The sequence below is a fragment of the Sardina pilchardus genome, chromosome 15, assembly GCF_963854185.1.
Source record: "Sardina pilchardus chromosome 15, fSarPil1.1, whole genome shotgun sequence".
In the NCBI taxonomy this organism is placed as follows: Eukaryota; Metazoa; Chordata; class Actinopteri; order Clupeiformes; family Clupeidae; genus Sardina; species Sardina pilchardus.
In genome coordinates, this window is record NC_085008.1 from 25,331,441 (window position 1) to 25,351,921 (window position 20,481).

Sequence of the window (20,481 nt, forward strand, 5' to 3'; positions counted from 1 at the left end):
ATCAGATTAATGGACATTTTCTTTTTACCTTTTGGACAGCTACTCAGAAACAGATAGGGGGCTACTGGTAGCTTGTACATGGAGACCTACTCCAGAGTAGCTGATAGAGTACTCTCCTACTCTCCAGAGCAGCTGACTGACTGACTGACTGCCTAAATTTCTATACGGACATTGTAATTCCCACAAGAACACTCACTTGACCAGCTCTAGTTTGCATACGAGAAGGTCTGCATGGAGGATGCCATCATATACCTACTCCAAGTGCTGTGAGGATAATCTTCTTGACGAGTACTGACCTACGCCAGAGAAGCACATATCAGACCTGCAGCTCCACTGACTGAGAATCCTAATATCACAATACAGGCATATGGGCTCCTGTGAGGGACAAACAGAACATGTGCATGCACACACACACACACACAAACACACACACACAATAAACATTCAGCAGACAAACAGATGTCAATAGGGCACCAAGAAATTATGTACTGGGATAAACAAATAAATGTAAAAAAAACATAACACAACACACACACATCTCACATAGCCTACATATTTTGCTCAACAGACAAGTTGAGGAGGCCCGTTGGCCCCATGCAGGGCCATCCAACTTTTCAATGCCATACAGGGGAGGGGAGAAAGGGACTTTTCAGCATGAGCCTACCATCAGAGAGAGAGGCCCCACCTGCTGTCCTGACTGTTTTGCAGGCCATGTTAGTCCTCCTAATCTGGACTGTGGCCATAACATCTGCATTTTATAACTTATTCTCTGTTGTATTTCGTTCTTAACGTGTATTTGTTGTCTTGTTAAACAATTCTATATGTTTACTTTCTGGTCTTGTCATATAATATCTGGTAAGCAAAGTTATTGCACCGTTCAATCCTTGCTGTTAATTTAAGCACTTTCCCATTGCACACACTCCACCATCGGGGTCAATGCATCATATGGTCCGTCCACACCAGACCTTTGTAATCACCTCACATGCTCTTTAAATTTGCACAATTGCTATGTATGTGAGATATGTGTGTGTGTGTGTTTGTTGCGTTACGGTTGTATAAAATACTGGAATTATGGATTAATAATCTATCTACCTATCCTATAGAGCTACAGGATCAAGCATGAAAAGCATTCTGGATATGGATAAGTATGGATATATCCAAATGAATAGGAAATAAGGTCATTAGCGAAGTGTGAGATATAATTATTTATGGATTTTTAATAGAAATAATAATTCTTTATGTATTCTTTAAACCTCCATTTATAGTAATCACAGTCTTGGGGTTAAGTAATGCGCAATGGCACAATGGGGGAAGCAGGGAATTGAACTTTCTACTTTCAGGCTACTGCATGCTTGCCCAGCTCCAACCACCACACACTGCCCAACTGATAGGAACTGATGACCAAAGCATCTTCAGACAACCTCACATTGACTTGACCATGCTTGACCGATGCCTCAGCATTTTGTCTGTGTCTAACAGATGTTTTCTTTGTATCCAAACACCTTGGATTTGTCTGTCCAACACTTTTTTCAAAGTCTTGTCCACTGTTCCTTTGTTGGCATGTTTTATTTTAGGCAGAGACTATTTGCACCCGGGTGTAAATAATGAACATTACTATTTACACCCGGGTGCAAATAATCAACATTACTATTTACACCCGGGTGTAAATAGTGTAATAATCAACATTACTATTTACACCCGGGTGTAAATAGTGTAATAATCAACAATACTATTTACACCCGATGTCTAACATCCATGTTCTCTGTCAATAGGCCTGTGTATTTACCAGCTCTACAGTAGGCTAGGCCTAATAGTTTTGAACAGTTTTTAGCTGTTTTGCCATGTCTGGGTTACTTGGAAGTGATTATACAAATATTAGCGTAATGTGGTAGCTTCATCAAAGACAAGCTACTTTAAAGAGTTGTTTTCTGAGTTGTCTTCCAGGCAGCGCTGCCACTGTTGACTTAAAAACACTTAATCCTACTCCTAACCTTAACCCTAACCTTAACCTAACCTTAACCTAACCTTAACCTAACCTTAACCTTAACCTTAACCCTAACCTTAACCTAACCTTAACCCTAACCTTAACCTTAACCCACGCCTAAGCGCCTTCCAGGCAGCGTTGGGGGCTCAAAGTCAAAACACAACCATTCTAACAACTACTGAAGCCTACTTCTACTTAACTCTACTCATAACTGAAATAAAACCAGTAAATCTTTGACAGGTTCAAAAAGCACAAACTCTTATTTGCCGCGAGGTAACGTCATCTAAGAAAAAATAAGTCATGGTGCGTACTTTGGCAGGCAAAAAAAAAAAAAATTATCTGAAGTTCGAACCCAGCACCTCGAGCATGGTAATTCAGTCACTTTACCGCTGTACTGCGCCCCGTCGGGAAAAAGGGGAGAATACTAATTATTGACTCACTTGTTGGGGTTGCTAGGTAACGGTAAACAAAACAAAAAGATCGTGTTTCTTGATTGTGCTTGCAAACGGACGGCTTTACCCGTTCACTGAATAAAGTTTGTGGAAATTTAGCACCACTTTCCCATCTCAAATATAGTTTTAATAATCCTAACTTGTTAGATTTAGGTAGGCCATCTCCTGCCAAGATGGCCCGCTATGTTGGATAGCACGCATTTCCGGTTTGGGTGCAAATAAGAAAATGCCTCCATTCCACTATTTACACCCGGGTGCAAATAATCACTCCGTTTATTTTATTATTATTATTGGTCAGTCTGAGATAGGCTATATCTCTTTCCTTACAACTTGCAGGTTTCCAGCCTGAGCTGCAGGGCCAAATCCAATGTCCAAACGAGAGTAACAGTACATTAGATTAAAATTAAAGGGATAATCCGGAGTGAAATGCACTTTAGATCAATTTTTCGGACTATTGGGAGTACATACGTTGAGTTGACACCAAAATCATGTCATTCGGATGTATTTTGAGAAAGTTCGAGCTCACCGTTTTTAGCCTAAACTTGTTAGCCTGGAGGTGACTCGGGCATGTCATTTCGCCGCTACAAAACGCTATTTTTATACCTCTTCTACTGTTCCAAACAACACTACACTTACGTGGTAGTGAGTAGAGGGTCCCTAAAGCCAAACCGAAGTATCCCCACGTCTTTATGTGGTCGGATAGAGAGTCCAGAATGAATTTAATCGAGTCAGTACCTTTCCGGAAATGTCGCTGTTGCAGCTAGCAACGTTTTCACAACACTTTACTAACATTTCCGGAAAGGTACGGACTCGATTAAATTCATTCTGGACTCTCTATCCGACCACATAAAGACGTGCGGATACTTCGGTTTGGCTTTAGGGAACCTCTACTCACTACCACGTAAGTGTAGTGTTGTTTGGGACAGTAGAAGAGGTATAAAAATAGCGTTTTGTAGCGGCGAAAGGACACGCCCCGGTCACTTCCAGGCTAACGAGTTTTGGCTAAAAACGGTGAGCGCGAACTTTCTCAAAATACATCCGAATGACATGATTTTGGTGTCAACTCAACGTATGTACTCCCAATAGTCCGAAAAATTGATCTAAAGTGCATTTCACTCCGGATTATCCCTTTAAGTTGAAAACCTGCATTAAGCACAATAATATTAGGCTATAGTAAGTAGGCCTATAATAACAACAGGCCTAGCTACCAATGAAAAATATCCACAAAGAAGGAATGAGCTTTCACATACAAAACCCATAAACACACAAACCATAGCTCAAGGTGGGCAGCTAGTCTTTATAAGTACCCTAGGCTATTTCTTAAAAGTCCCAATTTCTTCAAAGTCCCTTCCTGAGGAAATCTTGACTCTGACACCTAATGCTGCTATGTTGGCCTAGCCTAAATTCGACGGTCATTGCTGACAGCCATGTTTGGTGCAGATTTATTTTTTAATTTAATGAGTCTATCTTATTCGCTGGTAACAAAACGTATGTCAGAAGCGGGATTCGAACCCGCGCCTCCATTCGGAGACCAGAATACCCATTTGTATGGAAGGCTTATCACCTTGAGTCTGGCGCCTTAGACCGCTCGGCCATCCTGACACATGCGCAAGAAGAATTCATTTCCGTATTTATAGAACCACTGGGTCTCTTATTTTGACAAAAAGCGGCCATCATAACAGTTCTCAGCTGAGCTCACATGACTCTCTTCCTCTTATTTGTGGCAATATGGCTTTAACAATCCGGTGTCGGTAGGCTAAAGTGGCTCAATGGAGGTCTCTTTACGAGCTGGCATATTGTTCACAGTTCTCAACGCGCTGTTCTCCAGTGCTGTCGGGGTTGATGACTGTCCTTGCATGCAACAGGAACTCTGTAAACAAATTCAAAACGAGACGGAATTTGAGGTAGCCTAGTAGCCTAACGCTAAAACTGGCACTTTCGCTTTTGTCGGATAAATGCATTTCAGGGATAATAAAGAATGCCGCTTGCTTTTTGACAGGTGTTTGTGTTTGATGTCGGTGGAAAGGCATGGAAGTCTTACGACTGGACCAAAGTGACGACCATCGCTGCCTTTGGACAGTATGATGCGGAACTTATGTGTTTTGCCCATTCCAAAGGAGCCCGACTTGTTCTGAAAGGTGGGTTAGTAGAAAAATGTGTGTGTGTTTCGACGGTCAATGGCCCCATCTAGTGGATAGATCGGGCAATTGAAGAACAATATGTCCAACAGGTGGCATGTTTTTGAACAATAATTCGATTAATTAGAATTATTTGATTTTAGATTGTGCAGTGTATTATAATAATAACACTAGCTTAAAGTTAACAGACTTTATTTTTGTGTTATTTTGGTGATGTTGCATTCAGGGGATGTGTCAATCTCAGCAATGGTAGATCACACCAACAGGACTATCTGGATCAAGGATAAAGTCAGCTTGGCAAAGAGACAGTTCATGGATGGCATCAATATTGACATAGAGCAGGCTATAGAGGAGAACTCTCCAGAGTATTTTGCTTTGACGGCATTAGTCAAAGAGACCACAGAGGCTTTTCACAAAGAGATTCCTGGTTCCCAGGTGAAGACGATAGATTTATCAATATTTGAGTATTTATCTCTGAAGCAGTTTTGTATTTTCTAACCTAATCAACTAAATTTCAACTCATTTTGCATTTTGCATTTTGATTCACAGGTATCTTTTGATGTGGCGTGGTCTCCCAAATGTATAGACAAACGTTGCTATGACTACTCTGCCATTGCTGATTCCTGTGATCTGCTCTTTGTGATGTCGTATGACGAGCAGAGTCAGGTATGGGGAGATTGCATGGCCTTGGCTAACGCACCCCTCATCCAGACACTGATAGGTGAGGGACTCTGGGGTGAAGCGGACAAAGGAGGTTTACAGGCCAAGCCGACATTGCCTAAGTTTCCGTTTCTCTTTCAGCATATAAGCAGTATCTAGAGATGAAGATTGATCCAAGGAAACTCGTAATGGGGGTGCCTTGGTATGGGTATGATTACCCCTGTCTAACCTTCTCAGAGGTACATTTATGCCAGGTTTCTGCAATGCTGATATCCGTTAGTTCTGCACAGTTCATCAACACATGCCTAATGAATGTTTACAGCACTGCTGGCATCAGTTAAGCAAATATTTTGTTTATGTGACAGATTATATAGAATTTTCTTTTTGGTCAAATGTTATGTACAATCACTGAATTCATTTTAGATCCAAAAAAAAAAAAAAAATTCTCATTCTACAGGAAGTAACATTATCATTCTAAAAGGCTGACCAGTGCGTTTGCATTGTAGGTTGGAGTGTGTGAAATCCAGAAGGTTCCGTTCCATGGGGCCCCGTGCAGCGATGCGGCTGGGCGTCAGATTCCCTACAGCTTCATGATGAAGCAGATTAACGGTTCCATGTCTGGCAGGATGTGGGACGTGGAACAGGCAGCACCTTACTACAACTACAAAGTAAAGTAAACTTAACTATATCAGAGAGGGTTAAAGTGGAGTATTTAAGGATCTTTGACTATATTCTGTGCAAGTGTAACGGTAGCTAGCATGTACCGTACATTAACTGTGTCGTATGTATTTGTTCAGTAAACCTCTCTCCTGATGCCTTGAGAGACATGCTAGTGAGAGACTTTAGCACCCATGGGTTTGTAGCTTTCTTACTATCATGCCTGCTTCCCTATCCGAGTTGTTGGGGTGGGTTCGAATTCAGGTGCTGGACTGAGTTGTGCATCAACACAATGTACTGACAACTGTGTTGTCAGTCAACACAATGTAGTTACAATACACAACCACCTGGCCAGTCTGACATTTTTGTGCTCACTTTTAAATTGTGCTTTATCATGGTTAGGTAAACACTGTGTCTTCCTGTGCACAGTAAATGTCGAGAACAAGGGGTCGCAATCAAATGACTATTCGCTTTGAAGATGACTTCATTAGAAAGGGCTTGTAATAGCCACAAAGCCAGGTTTTAGCCAAATCTTAATCAGTCCAAAGCCTACATTTACAATATTTGAATTTTGAACACAATATGATATGATGTTGACATGTCAAAGAGCTAAAATGTCTCTTTCAGGCTGCAGACGGCCAGATCCACCAGGTGTGGTACGACGACCCAGAGAGCATCGCCCGGAAGACAGCCTACGTTAAGGAGTTCGGCTTGAGAGGCGTTGGCATGTGGAACGGAAACCTTCTGGACTACAGCAACAACCCCGTCGCCCAGCAACAGAGCACAGACATGTGGAATGCTCTGGTAGCAACCGGGGAAACCGACTTGAGGGAAGTCACCGTGGAGGAGGAAAGTATGTCTTAGAGTCAACACGCTGCTTTGTCTCGGGAGCAAGAGGGCAGCAGAGGCAGCTTCCTCTGGCATTCAGGGGTACTCGTCCATGCCCTCAGACTTAGCGGCTGCTTTATTCAGTCAGTTTTGCATAAGAATACATTTGCTTTTAAATATGTGCACAGATATCACAGAGTTAAATTACTCTGTAAAAATCTCACTCTTTTATAAGAAAATTATTATTATAATTTTTTGGTCCCTCTTTGTAATATGTGAAATAAACAATGACACTTACAAAAGTCTTCAACTTCTTAATTATCCCCATAAAATCCCAAACCAACTTATAAACATAATAAACACATAACATTCTTCACTAAAAAAATGTCCTCAAAGGTGCAATCCGTCATTCTTGATAACTGCCAATGAAATATCAGTTCTCCAAGTCTATGATATGTTGATTCGCTGGAATTGTTTGTGGCTCAGTTTGACAATCTATGTTTTTTCTGGTTTTCTGCCTTTAAATATTTGTGCTGAAATGTGTTCATGCTCTATGGTCCAATGTCCTATAGATCAGGCTTGATTCTGCAGCGCAGAAGATTTGGTATACTGCTCTCCGCTGCCACGAGCATCTACAGGTGACTTGTAGACAGAAGGCTGTGATTTCTTTGAAGCCAGCTCAGCTTTCAGTGTTCGTAGTTCTGTGGCTGCTTGTACTCTGAGCTGAAATATTTGTAGAAAATTGATTCGCTGTAAAAAAAATAGTTCAGTTTTGGTTTCAACAACAGACAAAGTAGGAGAATATGACAAACCTTCTGCTCGGTTTCCAGTCTCATTTTGCAGTCTTCTACCTTCCTTCTTAAATCATCTATTTCGTAGCTCTCGGTCATAATCTGTATGATCAGATCATTCTGAAAAGGGTTATAGTTTATTAATGACATTCAACTCGTTATCCCATTAATATGGCCATAATCTATGTTACAGAGCACAAAGAGACTGCTCACTTTAATGCTGGAGACTTTCCCCTGACGTCTGTGTTTATTTCTGCCTTCTCTGGCTTGTAGCTGTTGCAAGAGTTTGTTGTAGAAAGTCTCCAGTTCCTGCCGGACATTCTTCAGGCTTTCTTCCAGGGGTGCTGTAGCCTTCTTGGTGTCGAAATATCTCCTCTTCCAGCCATTACGAGCTGAAAAAGATACAGATTACATCTGAATGTGTTGGACCAGACATGTCCAAGGATAAATTGACACCTGTAAGGCCTTTTCTATAGGCATTGATAAGATGCATTGATAACATGGTGACCTCTGCTCACCTGCATACACACTAGTTGTGAAAATACTGTATGCCTCTCCGGCATGGTGAAGTGTAGGAATATCTGAAAGTGTTTGATTAGCGTCTATATCTGAGAAGCGCTATATAAATGCAATGTGCTGCGGTTGATACCTTGGTTCCTCCTGTGTCTGTTGAGAGCCAGAAGGTCTTTGCCCTTCCTCAGAAGCTCTTGTCTAATCCGTTCCAACTGCTTTCTCTCCTCCCTTACCAGTCGGACTTCCTCCATTAGCTCCTGCCCTGAGGAGAGCAGTTGGAGGTGTGAACTGGACTCTACAACAGCATTGTACACGATAAGCACGGAGCAAGGATGCGAACGGCGTTTGGTCTTACTGTTAGTCGAGAAGACGGTAGCAACAGGTTTTCTTGCTGTGGTTATATAGGAGGAAGCTGCTGTTGGAGAACACTTAAGAGACACAAACAATGAGTCTTGACCTTTGAAAAAGCATCTCATCAAAGAAGCGTTGCATAAAGAAGTACAACATGCCCAGTGTTATGGCCTGTGCCACACAGTCCACCAGTAAAAAACAGACCGCCTGCTGTCTTTGACATCTCAGGCATAAACAAAAGCTCACGGCCCATTTACAAGAAACTGCATGAGTCATTAACAACCGTCTGGGACTTTCTGAGCATGTAGAACGCCCCCACCCCCCCGCGCACACACACACACACACACACACACACACACCTCACTGTCACCCCCCTCCCTTCTTGGACAAGGAATGTGACATAATGGACGACCTCAGTTTCATTGTAAAAAAAAAAGGAATGTCAAACTGACCTCTTTTGTATACTTGATTCTGTTGTTTTTGTTGTCTCTGTGTTGTCTGTGTAAGGATAACAATATATAAAAGTATGTATACCATATAGATGTTAGGCAGTAATAAGTCTGGGTATATCATGGGATCTAGGCGTGTCAGGGAGACCTGTCTTGGTTGAGAGATACGCTGCAGTCCACATCCTCCACAGAGTCGGGCACTCCTGAGTCTCGGGTTTGGATTCTCTTCGTGGAACATTTCTTCCGAACCGAACCGACCATTCTTGCAGGACATAACTTGTTGGAATTTTCTAAGAAATTGAAAATGTTCAGCTAACACCAATAAATATGGCAGATTACATCTTATTTCATCAAAAATAGATGTAGTATTTTTTTTGTGCCACTAGATTTGCTGTCTGGTCAAAATCACTGATACTCCCAATACTAATACCAACTCTGTTCAGCTTGATTCTTCCATGTGTTACAAACACTTAAATATTTAAAGCACTGAATTGAAATAAGCATTGGGACTGCTGCCAATTCCTATATGTCAAGCATACTATTCATACCTTTTTTGGTTTGAAGCTGCTCACAAATGTTTTCCTTTTGGCTGTGGTCTTCTCCCCAGCCTGAATTAGAAGATGAGCCATCTTCCTCTTTCTCCTCGCTGGAAATTAAGCTATCATCATCATCACCACCACCACCACCACCACCACCACCATCCTCATCCAGACTACGAGTTGGCGGCTGATTGGACAGCTTTTTTATCTCAGGGAACCGGACAGGCTCTTTTGGTTCAGTGGCTATTGATGTTAAGGGCTCGGAGCGAAAGCTGTTGTGTGGGTTTGAGCTGTAGCTCTGCATCTCTGAAGAGTGTGAGTGTGACCGCGTGCTGCCACTAGAGTCCAGAAAAGAGGGCAACAGGTACAGTTCTGGATGAGGGGCCTATGGACAAATCATGGACCAACAGAAGAGATGCTGAATTTCATTTGGTGAAATGTACCCAGTATGTAGGCTATCCAAACAGGGTGTTACTGTAACTTACATAGGGAGGTGAGAAAGCTTTTACTTTGAGTTCTCTTTCTTGTTTGGGCTTGACCTGTCATGGAAATATACATTTCAACATGTAAAACACATGCCACCTCCCCACAATAGATAATTAGTTTCTTCTAAGTGATAAATCAGTCTTACCAGTGCCAGACTTCTACCGACACATTTTAGGAAGGAGTATCTGTCAATTAAGGTGTCTCCACCGAGTAGGACCCCAAGTTCATCCCTAAGCGCTCTCAGCGTGATATCTGGATAAACCCTGGGACGAGAATAGGGAGTTTTACTTTACAAATTCAAGATTATGTTTGTAACTGCATTCTAAAAAAATACAATTTTGAACATACCTTATAAGTCCTGCAGATATGAAATTATCAATCACCTCAGATGAAATTGTGTTTAATTTTGAATTCCACAGTTCAAGAGGCACACAGAAGACGTGCAACTCCAAATACTGCCCCGAATAACAAATAAATGCACAAGCATTAATTTCCTTAATTTCCATTTTAAACACGAACATTTTACATCTAAAAAACTGATGAAGGATGTTGAGTCTATTAAACCAAATACATACCTCGGAACTTGTGCGTCTTCCTCTGTGATTCATCATGTTAAGCAGTTGAAAGTATTTGGGTACGTTACCATTTATCAAACATGCGACTTGGTTTATTTTGACGCAAGACTTCTCCAATCGTGTTCCCTAGATTCGAGCGTTCTCTTGGCATCCCTCCGTGGGAGTGGACCGCACTGCTAAGTTACAATCTAGTGTAATGACACAAACACTGAGATGTTAAGCTTCATCGTTACGGGAACAGCAACTATAAATGCTAGTCTGAAATCGACATTAAATTGAGGACAGGACCATTTAGAAGGTTGGAATAGACGTAGAGGGAAATATGCGCCGCTGCTTTTGCTCCAACGTTTCGGTAACTATGGTCTTTATATGGTAGTCCATAACATGTCTAGTGAGCAGCAAGTACAAAGACGCAATAAAATCTCCCTTTCAAGCTGGTGCTTTGTCCAACAGTATCAGCATTAACCCTTGGTTTTGCCAGGCAACAAGACAAAAGTGAAGGGAACCAAGAAAACTGGGGTTGAAGTAGATGTGCAGAGAGTAAGTGAATATTTTCACAATAGTTAGAATAGAAATAATGAAAACATAATTAATACCAATGAAAAAAGTGATATTTTAAATTGACTAAGTGAAGTTACACACACGACACATCTCAAGATTGCGCTAATAAACATCCATAGGAATTGGAGGTAGTTAAGCAGGGTATGCAGTTTCTACTTAAGATTCTTTTATTTTTACTATATCATGCAAGTGTTCCCACCCATTTTCACTGACAAAATGTCAAAACCTTTCCATGACTTTTTAAAGACCATGGCCTATAAGTATGAAAATGCTTACATTTAACCCCACAGGTTGGGGCTAATTATAACATGTGACTCAAACAACTTTTCTTCTGTTTTCTTCCCCCAACATCTCCTACCTTATCTACATGTTTTTCAGCAGGATGTGAGACACGCGTGCATGGTAACATTTGTCTGTCCTCCAATTTACAACAATGCAACATATCATGTTTGGACAACTTTACATTTTATTGCCAAAGATTCACAACAACATATGCAGTTTGGATGACCAAAAAATGCAAAAACAAGTATTTATGAATCCATACATATATATGTGTGTGTGTGTGTGTGAGTGTGAGTGTGAGTGTGAGTGTGAGTGTGAGTGATAGAGAGAGAGAGAGAGGGAGAGAGAGAGAGAGAGAGAGAAAGGGGGGAGGAGAGAGAGAGAGAGTCCCGCTGTGCACACCGTTGAAAAACTGTTCACAGGTGGAATTTTCTCCGACTGGTGTCCATCTCATGACGCTGTAGAAGAGATATAGGGGATAGGTCATTGGTACATTTTCAGGTAACTGTGATAGGCTAAGTTACCTTGTAATTATCTTATAATTCAGGTGACGTTTAATATAATTGAGTCTTGGATAGCAGATTAACAATGACTGAAGACTCACCTTGTGAACCCATTCATATTCCCCAAATTTGGAGTCAAACGTCCCCTTTTGAAGGGAGCGAAGTTTGAGGGTGAAGCGTGGTCCAAGTTCTTGGATCCCCACCTTCTTCTCATTCTTAAAGATGTACCTGTGTGGACCAATGAAATCAATCATCCATCAATCACACTCATATTCACAACTATTCTGCTGATCAGATCCTTAGCACCTCCTCTGTCCTGAACTGGTGCATAGCAACCCTGACCTAGGCTACAACTGACTCCAAAGATTCCCACCATGCCATGGCAAGATAAAGTGCCGTCTGTCATGATTGGATCCTGGGTTTTCGGTGATTCGGAAATTGGCTTAAATGGGACGGTTTTCAGCCAGACCTGCAGAGCAAACTCAAATTTGGTTCGTCTGGGTTCACCCAGGTTAAGTGAATGGGGCCTAGCCTTTGAAAAGACTGATTAAAGAATACATTTGACATTGATATTTGGCCTAACCGACATTTCTAGCAAGTTAGGGCCAAGAGCTTGTAAACGTGAGCTACACAATCTTTTGGCGTTTGAGAAAAAAAAACAAAACCCATGAAATTATATTCATTTGATATGCTGAAATGTATGCCACTGTAGGCCAACCTGGGATGAAGACATCTGACACTCAATGCAGACAGTCTGCCCAAGATGTGAGAACTCGTTCTGCGGAGTTCGGTTTATCAACAAATGCACATGTATCCCCTGTGCGGTATCCTATGAAGCTCGATTAGTGCAGTGTTTCCCACACATAGACTAATTTGTGGCGGTGCGCCACAGATTCAGCACCGGCCGCCACATATTGAAAACGCTATTGAAAACACGCAGCATTCGTTAAACTGAATTTCCTTTCCCTGCTCTCCCTCTCTGTCAATCACGCATCTGTCTCTCATACACACTAACACACACACACACACACACACACAGCCCCTCCCTTCCATGCACACCGGGTCTGTCTCCATGAAAACCAACGATACCACCCCTGGATGCGTGGTCGCACTGATGCACATGACGCTGCTCGGGTGAAGCATAAAGTTCTTCCGCAACCTTTGTAGACTATGCTTGCAACTTTTCCAAACAGTAGAAGTAAACTCATTCTCCTTGGCCCGCTCTCGTGCGCGTTCAATGGACACCCGCCCTCGACATGCACATTTAATCTAGATAAAACATTCACAATCGTGAACACATGATAAAGTTAGCCTGCTACTTTGTTTACAATATTTTGAGGCTTCAACCAGAGCTGAATTTAAGAGGTGGAGTTATAATATGAATAGTAGGCCTAGGCCATAATCTGCATAAAGATTGCTGTTATGAATATCAGAAATGTCAGTATATAGAATGTAGGCCTATTATAGAGTAATTATTCATAATTACATAATGTGTGTGTTTCAAATAAAGACAAGCTTTACATCTTGTTAAAAAATGATTCACATTATATGACAGGGGAGCGATAAAAAGGCGATGCAATGAAAAATATGGGTGCACCTACATTGTGTGCCTGTATAATCCGTTGTTTTTTATGTAGTAGCCTAGACACTAAAAATGACCACTCAAGATTACGCTATCGCTCATAAATGCGGAAGTAATAGTGTGTATTATGTGCATCTCCACGTTTCGCTATTGGCCAACATCATCCCAACACCTAGAACGCCCACAGATCTGAGCTGAAAGCCTAGTTTTACAAATGTATCACATTGTGCAGCCTGACATGTCTAGATCAGAGCCGTAGAGAGAGAGAGAGTTGCGACAAGCTTTGATGTCGCCGCGACGCGATCAAATGTTCCAAAAAACCTGCACTGAATGGCTGAATTGCAGGAGGGTGGGATGTACGTCTAGATGCTGGAAGGTGTAATCAATTAACTCATTAACTACTGACCAAGAGATTGGCTGTAAATAGTTCCATAACGAGGAATAGCCTGGAAAAAGCGCTGCCATTTTTTCCTATGGAGGTCTATGGGAGTGTCGCCACTCTGTTTTATCTACCGCTCTGGCCTAGATGTATCTAACTTGCCTCTTACCCCACTGGTGTAACGGGACAGATTTTACGAGAGTAGTAGAAGACTAGCCTGACTCTCGCCAGACCCTTGTAGTTCCGCCATGCTCCACCAGAGGCGTTTCGCTGAGCTCCACACAAGGGTCTGGACGCGAGGGCAATCCAAACCCCTGGGCCGGTGCTCAAAAAATAAGCAACCAATCAGGAGCGCCGAAGCGAGTGTTTGATTCAAATAACAATGGCGGCACGCAGCGAGGAGTCTTGTGCTGACATTGATTCTGCTATTTCAACCGTTTTGTCGAATCTATCGAGTATTCATTCTTTAAAAGATTAACAGAGAATAGTTTTGAAGACATTTATTGGTGGCAAGGATGTTTTTACTCTTCTTCCGACCGGGTTTGGCAAGAGCTTGAAGAAGCCTAGCACGTCATTCAAGATAACAGGCAAGTGGTTTATCGAATCACATGCGAGGATGTTTTACAAGGACCCGCCTTCAGAAATACATCTCCTATCGAGAAGTCCCAGATCCTTGTGTGAAGCAGACAGCGAACTACAGGATCTGGCGAAAGTCAGGTTAGTAGAAGACAGCACTGTTTCCCAACTGTAGGGGGACCCCGAGAGCAAAACTTCCATGGTGTCAAGTTCAATACAGTGTGTATGTCTGTGCGCACAAGACAAGTGCTTCCATCCATGGCACTTACCGATGGAACCGGAAGAAGATGAAATCTCGTTGGTTGTGAAAGGTGGCCACCTGACGCCCAACGAAGTGTGGGTCGTGGGGGTAGAGCGCGGCAAACAGGCGCCCGATGCTGTGGCCAAGGCGCGTGGTGAAGTTGTTCAGGATGACCTCGGGGGAGTGTTCCGTGGGCTCCTTACCTCGCCTCTGAGGAAAGAAAAAACATCAAGTTCATTAAGCAAGGCAAGTTTGTTCATATTCATGGGTTGCATCAGGTCCCTTTCTACAGGTGTATTAATCATGGAGGTATTATAAGAACTGGAGAAAGTGAACAAGTCCCGCCCCCATTCATTTCAATGGGAATGCTAGGCTAGTGAAAATTGCCAAAATTGAACGATTTTTTCAGGCTTCAACATGGCGTTTCAAGGGGCTTGTTTCCGGTGCCGTTTTACTTAACCAACTTAAGTGCCAGGTTACTGATTGACATAAGGTACAGAAGGAGAGCTCGTGCCCACACTAAGCTTGTGCATGAGCTGAGAGTGGAACAGCCACCAATCAGCATGAGGAAAACTTTGGGAAAACAGCACCGGACATGATGTATTTCTGGAAAATGGCGACGAGGAAGTGTCTTGCTAATCGGCAAAGCTAATCAGTCAAATCCTGACCCCCTGGTATTAATCAAGCACCATGCAGTCAGCACTGATAGTCAAGGTGCTTGATTTCATACACCTGTGGAGAGGGACCTGATGAAATCCATGAATAGCAGGTTTCATACAGTGTGGTAGGAGTGCTGTGGCCACTGTGGCACAAATGGCTACAGCACTCATATCACATTTGGATCCATCGGCCTAAAGGATTAAGGACACGATCGGCTACAGTTTCAATGGTCTGATATTTGTATTTGATATACAAGCTAAAAAAACTCTGCCTGGAATTAGGGATGTTAACCGGTGACTGTTTGACCGATGGTTGACCGTATCCACGTTAGCCGACCAAAGTTGTCGCTAGTCGGTTAAAAAAAAAAAAAAAAAAAAAAAAAAAGAGGCATCTTTAAATTAGGCTAAAGACAGTGGACTAAACGCTACTACAGCTAGCCATCTCATTCCAAGAAGATCTTTTTTGCGTGAAGTTAACAAATTATCCCTCACACTCAATTTTTCATAACGCCTGCTTGTAGGCTAGGCTACGTAATAAACCAATAAAAAAACATTTGGCACGAGGTCACAGCGGTGGCCGGTGCGTCTTTTGCAATCTGGAAATGCGCTGTTTTATCCATTGATTTTATAGTGTTGCAGTCTAGGCAACTACCTGGAATTATTGTTTTCATCGGGGACCGTATGTTTGTCTGTCTGTTTGTTTGTTTGTCTGTCTGTTAGCAAGATAACTCAACAAGTGATGGATGAATTTCGCTGTAAAAATTCAGGGAAGGTCAGACAGGACCCAAGGAAGAAACGATTACATTTTGGGAGTGATCCGTAACACTCTCGGGATTCCGGAGCCGTTTACGTGTTTCGCTTAGTGGTGTAATGGCATGGTATGGCCACGTGGTGGCGATCGGTATAGTTTAGGTTCAAATGTATGACAACCTAGGAAGAACGGTACAGGCGGAGGTCTGCGCTCTCTGAGTGCTTTTCTAGTTCGAATATGAATTAACCAGTTCAGTATTTTACACCATTACACGTAATCAATTCTCAAATTTAAAAAAAAAAAAAAAGCCCTGGCCAACTCCTGCATTCCGGAAGAGTGTCTGCAAATTCTTTGATTCTGTGAATGACATATGTAATATGGCCTGTGACTGTAAAAACCTGTCTTTGCCTGAGGCAACACACATTAAATGACCAAGACAAACCTCTAACTATTTAAGTGAATAGCAAGAATAAAACTCTGAATATCTCACAGAATAAAACACAGAATTTCTGACTTACTCTCATTTCTTTGCGTAGCCTGACGTTGCTGATTTTGAAGTGAGCAGTTGGCCCATCAGGAAGATGACAGAGAACCATACCATCTTTTGAAAGGGAGGGTTAAGGGAAACTGCAAACTGCACAACAAGGTGTTAAATCATCTCCTTACTTAAGAGTAATTCATTGATAATGACTTACTGAAAGTCCATAAAGCACGGTAATACACAACACAAATGTGACCCTGCAAAGCAAAACCAGTTGCTTTGGTAAAATCTACAAAATTCAGTTATTGTGCTCACATGAACGTCCATAAACTAAGCTTTCCAACGATATGTATATTGAATATATTACAGAAACTATTGCTAAGATAACCACATCCAAAGTTGACATGGTTCTCCCGTCACAATATGCCAGAATGGGAGAAATCAACTTTTTAAGCAGCGTGGACAACGGGAATGACTGCTAATGTGTTGAATCTTCACCGGGTTGAACAGTCAAAACGTATGTTTTTCCATGAAATGAGGTCACGATATGAAACTGTAGACTGTATAATGTTGAATTATGCGAAAACGTGAATTTCAACATTTTAACCCGAAGTTTATTTATTGTGGATAATAATATTGTGCGACAAGCAACTGATTTTGCTGTGCAGGGTCACAAATGAATGATTTATGCGGTGGACAATTAATAAATCAATTATTGCAAGGGAAAATGCTGGTCATATTAGGTCTATGTCCAATGTGATTCTTTGATGTAAATGACTCATTCAACAAGTCAGTTTAGTAAAGCCATGTGAGTACAACCAGAGATCAAAGGATACTGGGCACTTTCCTGTCCTCATTAACGACCAAGAGATACGTAAAGCCCCTGGATACACACTGTGGAATAATCCTCTTTAGAGCGAGGCCTCTTCTGTAGTACACATGAGCGTCTGGTATGACTGTCGCCAGCTGATCGCAAAACTTAATAGTTCTCTGAAAAAACAACATAGTATTTACTGAACACACTCAAGACATGGAAGGGATTAAGTTAGAACACTTGCACACAGAAATGCAATCAAACAGCAAGAAACCACATGAAGTAATATTGAGTAATATCAATAAGTGCAATGTCATTATCCTGCTGATGGGAATTTATCATTGAAACAAAATTACGATGGCAATCATGAATGCTTCACTAAGCAAATGATGAAACACATGAGATTTGACTCAGCAACATATAGCATATGACACACTATGTAGAAGTTTAATAACAAAAAAAACATGCCTGAATAATCAATGTCAATTGCCATTGTGAATGGGAAAAGCTTACTGTTTTTGGTCTATCTGATGTGGTGATTAAAACCTTGGGGTTTGTGAGACGGTTGAAGTAAGCAGAGAACTCATCTGTTCCTTCATCAAATGCAACCTGAACAAGAAAAAAAAAACACACATTTGATTAACATATTGGTCACTGCTTTTCCGGCTCTAATGCCTGTGATGTCCAACAAACAACACATTACCTCTTCATCCTGGGGATCAACTGTTGTTTCGTCGTATATTCTCTGATTTTCAATAGTTTTTGGAACCTCTTTTGGTGGTGCCTGCAAAATGAAAACCATAAGATTAATGGGTGCAGATAGCCTGCGTTAACACCTCAAAAAGGACATCAACCACTTGCCTAAACATCACAGAAAATCATGAATTTCCACAGTGACCATGTAGTCTGGCTATCACCATTAAGCTCAATCTTTTAAGATTGAACATCACGAAATCCAAATCCATGTAGAGCTATGAATATCAAATGATTTTTTTTGACAGAAAGCTAGCCTGCCTATTAACACTTGCATAAAGAACTGAAGTGTGTAGACAGTTTATTTGGAAGATTCTCATCTTTTACATGAAACCATATTCTTCAGAACTGTTTACGTTACAGTGTCAGCATTTCACTTACCTTGTCACCAAGCGCTTCCCTCTCCTTCTTTCTCTTCTTCCGTATCTCTAATCTTTGCTGTAAGTAAAACAAAGTTTAATCATAATCAGGCACATGTTTCTCTCCATGGATGGCTTTAAAATACGACTGTCACGACAAATTCGCAAACAGCCAAGATCGAACACTACACAGAGCAAAATAACATCACTGGTCTGGTTCCTTCTACCAAGAATATCAAACGAAGACAACATTACACTGTCATCATAATATACCTTTCTCTTCTCTTGCTTTAACTTCATGAACATAACATGTCTCCGCTGTTTGTTTTTTATTTCAGACACGCTGAAAGTTGGTGGAAACGACGTTCCAGGCTCTGCGTCGACGGAACAGGACTCATTCTCATCCTTTTTCACGACTGGTGCTTGAGACTTTTTAGCTTTGGCTGATTTCTTCCCCTTATCTTTTTTCTTTTTAATAATTGTCTGTTCAGGTTCCTCTTCAAAATCCATGTTTTCTTCGGGGATATCTGTGCTGTCCAAGGGAGTATTTTGGTGCTCTCTGTTTCACGTGTGCGCATGCATGAGCTAGGTTGACGACTTCCGTGTGATAGAGGAAGTTCGCAATAGAGCCACAGCAAGAATGTTGCCGCCTTGCGTTTGGGAGGAGGTAGTCCTACACCAAACTCCTCCATTCCAATGGATGTCCTTATAGGCATAGCGGTAGATGTCTTTGCTGTTGGTCTATAAAGCTGATTTAGCCTATATTATGCTACTTACTGCTCTTGCATAAACAGAGAATACGTTATACGCTGAATATGAGAAAGCAGTGAGAAGCCATTGGATGGACTGAGCACTCTCAGTGTGGCAAGCACCACAGGCACCACAGTGTCCAGTTGGACTTTGATGTTTTAATAATGGAGAGACAGGTGAGGTAGCCCACATAATTTTTTAGCAGAAGCTTTTATCTAAAGCAGTGTACCCATAAAGAGTTTGTTGAAAAGATTTTCCAAGATTAATTCCGACATTGTGTTCACACATGCCTCTCGCCCGTTCACACTGCCCTTTTTTCATGACTGAAGTTCAGAAGGTTTGTCAGCTAGAGCTATGCTCAATGCCATAGGGCCTACAAGACTTGGAAAAAATATATATTTTTTTTTAAACAGAGAATGCTAAAACCTGTCATGGTGAATGGTAGGCCTAAATCAAATCAGACAGAGACCTGTCAAATGTTTCAAATGTTAACTCAAATGACCTCCTCAGTGAGGGCCAGGGCAGAGAACAGGTATAGGCCTACCTGTACCTAACTAAACTATAATTTCAACTAGGCCTAACAAAAAAAGGAATATCCAGGTCACTTGGCCTGTGATGGTAGCCTCTAGATTCAGAGCGCTGAGTAATGTGTGTGTATAAGCCTATATGCAAACGTTAAAGGGACACTTCACTGATTCGCATCCATCAGTTTGTCTTGAGATGAGAAATATGGATTGCAATGTTGGACTTGCTGCTTTCAATGATGTAAAAATCATAATTTTACATCATGAAATCAGGAAGTCCTATTTGTGGGTTTCATTGAAATCTGTAGGCTATTTCTCCCATCTCAAGGCAAACTGAGGGAATGATGCATGACCATTCAAAAACTGGTTTTCTAAAGATACAAAGCTTAATGCTAATCGGTGAAGTGTCCCTTTAACCATTGGTAGTGAAACGTATGGCTTTGTGGTTGAGCGTTACATCATTTAATTTCTGTCAGCCAACAGCTGCTCACTGTCTATACATGAAAGATGAAAATTTAAAAGCATTTTCTTGAATGTTGTGAGATATGAGAGCATCGGCCAATACATAGTTTAGAGAGACATTAGTGGCTGGCTACTCTTCTTTAAAATATGGAAATCAGGGATAAGAAATGTTCCAGAGTGAAAGTTTTATATGACTGATTAATAACTCAATGCACAGGGGTGAAGTAGGTTTATCTGTATTCTTTACCGACTGAAAATAATTATGCTAAAAAGAGCATTTTTCTATAGAAGAGCCAGACACAGGCACACAATGATATCTCCTAAGGGTTGCATTAAAAGACAATCAGTCAAAAATGGCAAACAAATTCAGATCACTAAAAT

At 41.5% G+C, this 20,481-nt stretch overlaps 3 protein-coding genes and 1 non-coding gene across 4 annotated transcripts; 1 reads left to right on the forward strand and 3 right to left on the reverse strand.

The window, feature by feature from the left end:
* Positions 1-3,927: 3,927 nt before the first annotated feature.
* On the reverse strand, positions 3,928-4,038 carry trnal-caa (transfer RNA leucine (anticodon CAA)). The gene is made up of 2 exons: positions 4,001-4,038; positions 3,928-3,973 (listed from the first exon to the last, which is right to left on the reverse strand). It is a non-coding gene; the product is annotated as a tRNA-Leu (tRNA).
* An 87-nt stretch (positions 4,039-4,125) lies between these two features.
* ctbs (chitobiase, di-N-acetyl-) lies at positions 4,126-7,021 on the forward strand. The gene is made up of 7 exons (XM_062556645.1): positions 4,126-4,340; positions 4,436-4,574; positions 4,801-5,009; positions 5,124-5,295; positions 5,376-5,473; positions 5,741-5,902; positions 6,519-7,021. Exons 1-7 carry the CDS (start codon positions 4,206-4,208, stop codon positions 6,753-6,755), a joined length of 1,152 nt encoding a protein of 383 aa, XP_062412629.1. The 5' UTR covers positions 4,126-4,205; the 3' UTR covers positions 6,756-7,021.
* A 93-nt stretch (positions 7,022-7,114) lies between these two features.
* Positions 7,115-10,456, reverse strand: spata1 (spermatogenesis associated 1). Its single transcript, XM_062555319.1, has 9 exons — positions 10,424-10,456; positions 10,197-10,303; positions 9,994-10,111; positions 9,848-9,901; positions 9,586-9,747; positions 8,160-8,451; positions 7,724-7,902; positions 7,532-7,630; positions 7,115-7,442 (listed from the first exon to the last, which is right to left on the reverse strand). The coding sequence occupies exons 1-9, from the start codon at positions 10,454-10,456 to the stop codon at positions 7,293-7,295; spliced, it is 1,194 nt and encodes a 397-aa protein (XP_062411303.1). The 3' UTR covers positions 7,115-7,292.
* Positions 10,457-11,427: 971 nt separating this feature from the next.
* On the reverse strand, positions 11,428-18,957 carry rpf1 (ribosome production factor 1 homolog). The gene is made up of 9 exons (XM_062556849.1): positions 18,638-18,957; positions 18,387-18,443; positions 17,956-18,036; positions 17,766-17,861; positions 17,275-17,428; positions 16,476-16,558; positions 14,576-14,757; positions 11,871-11,997; positions 11,428-11,724 (listed from the first exon to the last, which is right to left on the reverse strand). The coding sequence occupies exons 1-9, from the start codon at positions 18,872-18,874 to the stop codon at positions 11,683-11,685; spliced, it is 1,059 nt and encodes a 352-aa protein (XP_062412833.1). The 5' UTR covers positions 18,875-18,957; the 3' UTR covers positions 11,428-11,682.
* Between the last annotated feature and the right edge of the window lie 1,524 nt (positions 18,958-20,481).